This window comes from Triticum urartu, chromosome 2, assembly GCF_003073215.2.
Source record: "Triticum urartu cultivar G1812 chromosome 2, Tu2.1, whole genome shotgun sequence".
Lineage (NCBI taxonomy): Eukaryota > Viridiplantae > Streptophyta > Magnoliopsida > Poales > Poaceae > Triticum > Triticum urartu.
This window is the reverse complement of record NC_053023.1, coordinates 82,293,536-82,299,256: the sequence shown is the minus strand read 5'-3', so window position 1 is coordinate 82,299,256 and position 5,721 is coordinate 82,293,536. Positions and strand designations below refer to the sequence as shown.

Below are 5,721 nucleotides of genomic sequence, written 5' to 3'. Positions count from 1 at the left end.
TATTATTTGATGACGGACCAACAACATTTTTTGGGGGTTTTATTACACCTGCATAAGAAGTATTCTTATTAAGAAACTTTTTGACAGACAATTATACTTTGTACATGCATGCATAATGTGATTAGGTTCATGTTTAACAATACTCCCTACGTAAAGAAATATAAGATCATTTAGATCACCAAGGGAGTACTAGCTATTGCTTGCAATTTTAAATAACAAAAACAACATATTAGTGAGTTATTTAAAATTTTGCAACCATTTTGAAACACAAGGAGTAATATGACTTGCCAAATTAAGAGTTTTTAGGAGCATACAAGGCATTTTGGTGGAATATAAAGCTAAGGAGTCTCTTTCAGTAAGCCCTGAGCATTTCTCACTATCCTACTCACAAAGACTGAAAGACCACTTCCTTCCCATCCGATTAAGAATAAGCGGCAATTATTCGTTGCGGTATCACACTGCACCGCAGCTCATACCATATGACTGCAGGTCTGCAAGCATCAACTTAACATGATGTGATAAATAACAAATACAAATTCTTCAGATACTTGACTCCATTTCCAGTTAACGCTTGGCGGCGTCCAATGCCACAAGCTCAAGCCCATCAATCCTTATGTTAAACGACCCTGTTTGGGTCAGAATCCTTTTCATTGTCAGTCAGCAGGTGCTCTAAGAAAACACGAGCAACTTGCAACCGGCGCAGAACAAACATTGCCAGCCTGCATCACACCCACTGTTCGGGAAGTCAGGCCCCCTGTAAAAATGTCAAAAGTTTTCTAAGCAAATCGGTCCAGAAATACGACGAAAAGAAACTTGATTAGGGCGAGACCTTACGGGGGATGACGACGGGTGTGCTGCCACTCCTGTTGTGAGATTTAAGCTAGAGGACTGCAATGAAAAAGAGTGAATTGATATGAGATTGTTTGCGTTTACACCATTCCCCAGTTAGAAGGAGACTGGTGACATTACCTCATGCATGGTCAGCAGGAGACTGCCCGCTCTAGCTTGTTACCACCTTGACTAGGATGCCAAGCTTCCACTGGTTCGGATAAAGGAATGTCGATCTGGGTCGACCTGGAAGCTTCCGATGCTTTACCTCCTTCCAGTAAAGGGTGTGTAGGCGAAGGAGCAACGCATGAGAGGCGTCGTTCCGATGGAGAGCCAGAGGAGGATGGCCGCCGCAGTTCAGCAGTAGCCACTGCGTTCAGGTGACTTGCTTCTGACGGTACAAATACAGGTAGCTCCGACGGTACAAATACATGCAGCTCTGGCTGTACCGTGTGCAATGCTATCGGCGCCCCGGTGCTGCTGGAGTTCTCTTTGTCACTCCCTGCAGGACCTGACTGAGTAAATTTTGGAAAGACAATAAATTTCTGCAAAGCCACCAACAATTGCGGTATTATGCCTACATAATCAAAAGGTATGTGCACGTACATTTTGAGCATCCCGGATATGCACGATGATTATTGTTATATCATCTGTCCTGTTTTCGTGCTCTAGCCATAGTTTGTATGACTCTGCAGCGATTGCTGCGCAAGCATCTCGAGGGTCTTGATGCATAGCCACCTGTAGCAATTGAGACAAATGTTATAGCATTTCGGACATGGAGGCAGAGAACACCAAAGGCATACCAGAGCAAGCAAAACCACATACATTATTACATGAGATTGATACTAAAGGACTTCAAATGGTGCATGATATGGCATAGAGAGTAGAGACCACCATCTAAAATATATATCTAAAATAAAACTGTCATAGTTTGATCACACCAAAATGGTGGATCGCACATGGGTGCACTTCATGGAGATGCATACACAAGGAGGGCATCATGCGCAGGAAAGATGAAAGAACTTGGAAGAACATAAAGGCTGTTACCAGCCTGGTTTCCTAAGAGCACTAGTTAGGGAAGTGGTGGAAAGGAAAAGAGAGGGTTTACAGGGGACCATCCCATTAAGAACTCCAGACCATGTTAATCAGAACAGAATTGACAACATGCAAGCACATCACTAGCGATTCAGCAATCAGCAGTCAATTCTGAAGTGACTTGTCAGTTCCAAGACCAATAAAATGGCCAATATCTTTTTCTTCATCGGCAGTACAACAGGAAAGTAGTATAATAAATCATGAACCTTCAGTCCATTTTCTCACGTTCTTTTTGCTGGACACATTTCAGATTAGTCAATTCACCAATACAGCTCAGATGCTGGTCCACTATTCATCTATTACTCAGTAAAGGTACATCCACTTATGCAGAACTTTATCTAGAGTGGTGGCTTTCGTAATGGCAACATCAATCAACCTCAAATTCCTGACCATTTCATAATCATTACACCAACCTACACGTCCAGCTTTTTGAATGAGTAGCTTTTTAGTACACACAAGAATGGAGTAAAAATGCGATATGCAGGACCATTTGCATTTGTTTCCTGGATATAAAAGTTGACCCCACGAGTTATTTTTAATTCCTTGTACCCACTGAACTATACATCTTTACTAGATTCCCAACAACTCAATACTACCGCTCATAACCTTAAATAGCAATATAGCTCCACGATAATCGGTAAAGGGCTGAAATAATTCTGCACTCTGCTTGACTGTCAATATTCTCATACATGAATGTTTTAGGTATCCCCGTTTCCATTACTGGCTCACCAACATATTATAAGCACATCCACTTCTCAACACATTCCGCTGAATTTATCACTAAATATTATCTTATCTTTGTTTTTATGATTATGCTTATCTTCTCTAACTACAGGTTTAATGCTTAACATCGCATGCCCTACTCTTCAACCTAACAAGTTAATAATAATCTCATCAGAGATGTCACTATACTTATAAAGCAAATAATTTCATACTTTCGTTGGACAGAGCAAGTCAAGGTCAACATCGAATTGGGCTTCAATATCATCATAGGCCAGACAGACTTGATCAAGCCTATAAACTCATAAGTGGAGTATATAAGAATATTTACTGGGTGGGTTGCCATCAAACATGTTTGGACCTAAAATGACACTTAAAGAGCAACTCCAACTATCCCCTGTTTTAGGGGGTTTGAGCAAAAAACTCATTCCAACCCTACCAAACTCACCTCCCCCCTAAGGCCTTGTTCGGTTTGGCAGGGTTTGAAGAGGTTTGAGAGGGATTGGAGGGGATTAAATCCCTTGCAAGTCAAAATCCTTCTCAAACCTCCCCAATCTCCTTCAATCCCTGTGGCAAGGGGATTAACCGAACATGGCCTAATGGGATTTTGGGAGAAATCCAGGGGAGATGGTTTGGGTTGCTTTACATGTTATTAGCTCATTAAAGGTAGTAGTGGACATGTCAAGAAACTGGTAGCTAGTTATAATATGAAGAAAAGAAAAACAATGAAGCGATAATTTTCTACAGCTCCGATGTGCTACTAATAAGCATGCATGCTACCGATGAAACTGGAATGCATGGAAGCCAGATATTCGTGCGTGCTACTGAAGGAATGGGAATTCACGGTAAGCCAGTTGGTTCACTATTATTGGCTACTTTCCAATCCAAAGCTTTACGTCAAGGCTCTAGGTTAATCGAACAAATCAACAAATATGAGTAACTGGTGTTGTGATTGAAAGTCGTTCCTAATTACCAATTTACTACTGTACTTGCTACCTACATTCACCACACTAGAAGTTGGTTCACTATCATTGGCTACTTCCAAGATGGCAAGATCCAAAGCTTTACATCAAGGCTCTAGTTAATCAGACACAGATCAACAAATATGAGTAACTGGTGTTGTGACTGAAAGTCATTCAAGCAAAATGCACCCTGCTTATTACCAATTTACTACTAGTACTTGCTAACCAGATTCACCACACTAGAAGTTCACAGGCACACCCTACGAATTTCTTTCAAGAATACTGTATGCGGTAGGTAAAACACCAACTTCCAAATGGATCAGCTCAGCAAAGGCAAAGGAGCAAGGAAATTTGAGAAGGGGGAGAAAATCATCACCATGTCGACGACTTCCTGGCTGGAGAGGAACTCGAAGACGCCATCGCTTGCGACGACGAAGAAGAGGTGGGCCGGGGTGATCTCCACGGTCTTCACCTCAGGGTCGGCGATGACCCCGACGCCCTCGGCGGCGAGGTCGCCGAGGCTGCGCGTGAAGGCCGTGCCCGGGTAGAGGCCGTCGCGGGCCCAGACGCGAGGCGGGTCCCCCTCGTCGGCGAGCCAGCCCTCGGCGTCCGGGTCGCGCACGCCCTCCACCTGCTCGACCGACATGACCCGCGCGCCGCAGGCCTTGACGCGCGCGCGCTCGTCGGCGCGGAACGGCGTCTGGTCCCACGACAGCTCCTCGGCGGCGACGCGGCCGTCGCGCCAGACCCCGGCGACCGCGCGCGAGTCCCCGACGTTGGCCACGTGGAGCGCGCCGCCGGCCACGAGCGCGGCCACGGCCGTGGTCCCGCTCATGGAGTCGTCGACGGCCGGCGCCGCGTGCATCTCCTCGTTGACCCCAATCATCGCCGCCCGGAACGCGCCCGCGGGGTCCGTCGCGAGGAGGCTCCCGCCGGCGCCGGCGCCGTCGTCCTCGGCCGCGAGGAGGAGGAGGCGCGGGAGCGCGTCGCGCGCGAACCCGGAGCAGGCGGCCCCGCAGGCGCCGTGGCCGTCGAAGACGGCGAAGAGGTGGAGATCGGGGTCGCCCGCGAAGCGCGTGGCCACCAGGTACGCGTCCTGCGTCTCCCGGCCCGGGGAGTCCGGGTAGAGGCCGTCGACCGTCAGCGTGGCGTACTCCAGCGCCAGGCCGGCCCCCGGCACCGCGGCGCGGCCGAGGGTGGAGCCGCCGCGGCCGCCCGGCACGCCGCCGCCTTCCCGCCGCCCCCCGCCGTCGCCCCGCGGCAGGCAGCACTTGCCGTGCGCGCACCCCATGGACTGCGTGCGCGTGGGGGCTAGGGTTTGGGGGTCCGGGTGCGTGACGGACGGAGTGGGGGATGGGAGTTTGGGAAATTGAATGGGAGGGGAAGGAGGAAGGAAGGGAGGTTGGGTGGAATGGAATGGAATGGAATTGAATGATTCAAACGCGACTCCACAGTCCACACCGCGGCCACGGGAGTGTAGAAAAGTGGCGGTGGCCGGCGCAAATATTCTGGGGGTTTTTCCTGTTGCCCGTAGGCCAGACTGCAAAAGGGAAGGGTGAGAGTGAGGCTTGTGCCACCTGGCGGCTTGTGTATCTTTGAGATTTTGTATAAATCAGCACCATACACTTGGCTTGCAGGAGTAAATGCGGTCGAAAATGGATTAGCTATGTGGCATTCTAAGAGCAACTCCAAAAACAGCTCCGTTAGCAAAGCGAGTTGTGGCTGGATGGTCAGGAGGGCAGTGATATCCCCAGCCACTGGGGATTAAGCTCTAGACTTGACACGGATGCTTACATTTTTCTGGATTTATTCCAGAACTTTCAGCGATGTGCGCTCAGTGGGAGGAGACGTTCCAGTCGACTACGAAGGCGTCTATGACGACTTCGTCAATCTCAAGATGATGTGCCGTCTCAGTCTCTCGAAGGTGCTAAGAGGGATAGGGTGTGCGTGCGTGCGTTCGCAGGGCTGAGTGTATCTGAAATGTATGAGCGTCAGCGTCTGTACTGTGTTAAAAAAATAGCTCCCTTAAAAAACTTCCCATAAAACTAGCTACGAGAAGACCCTAAAATTTAGGGGAAGTTGCCTGAGAACTATCTTTGACAGTTCTCGTAAACTT

The 5,721-nt window shown here is 48.3% G+C and overlaps 1 protein-coding gene across 4 annotated transcripts; it reads right to left on the bottom strand.

The window, feature by feature from the left end:
* Window positions 1-395: 395 nt before the first annotated feature.
* LOC125535986 (probable protein phosphatase 2C 65) lies at window positions 396-5,082 on the bottom strand. 4 transcript variants are annotated; one of them, XR_007294874.1, is made up of 5 exons: window positions 3,982-5,075; window positions 1,435-1,566; window positions 970-1,343; window positions 830-888; window positions 396-754 (listed from the first exon to the last, which is right to left on the bottom strand). XR_007294874.1 is itself a non-coding variant. In XM_048699067.1 (3 exons), the coding sequence occupies exons 1-3, from the start codon at window positions 4,894-4,896 to the stop codon at window positions 1,289-1,291; spliced, it is 1,098 nt and encodes a 365-aa protein (XP_048555024.1). In that variant the 5' UTR covers window positions 4,897-5,082; the 3' UTR covers window positions 1,051-1,288. The 4 variants fall into 4 exon arrangements, 2 of the variants coding, with proteins under 2 accessions (XP_048555024.1, XP_048555025.1); XR_007294873.1 differs by having other exon boundaries at window positions 835-888; XM_048699067.1 differs by lacking the exons at window positions 396-754; window positions 830-888 and having other exon boundaries at window positions 1,051-1,339; window positions 3,982-5,082.
* Between the last annotated feature and the right edge of the window lie 639 nt (window positions 5,083-5,721).

Coding starts and splice junctions, on each gene's coding strand:
- LOC125535986 (XM_048699067.1), bottom strand. CDS start 4,896: ATGGGGTGCGCGCACGGCAAGTGCTGCCTGCCGCGGGGCGACGGCGGG. Junction 1,567..3,981: donor GCCAGGAAGTCGTCGACATG/GTGATGATTTTC, acceptor CAATTGCTACAG/GTGGCTATGCATCAAGACCC. Junction 1,340..1,434: donor ATATCCGGGATGCTCAAAAT/GTACGTGCACAT, acceptor TTACTCAGTCAG/GTCCTGCAGGGAGTGACAAA.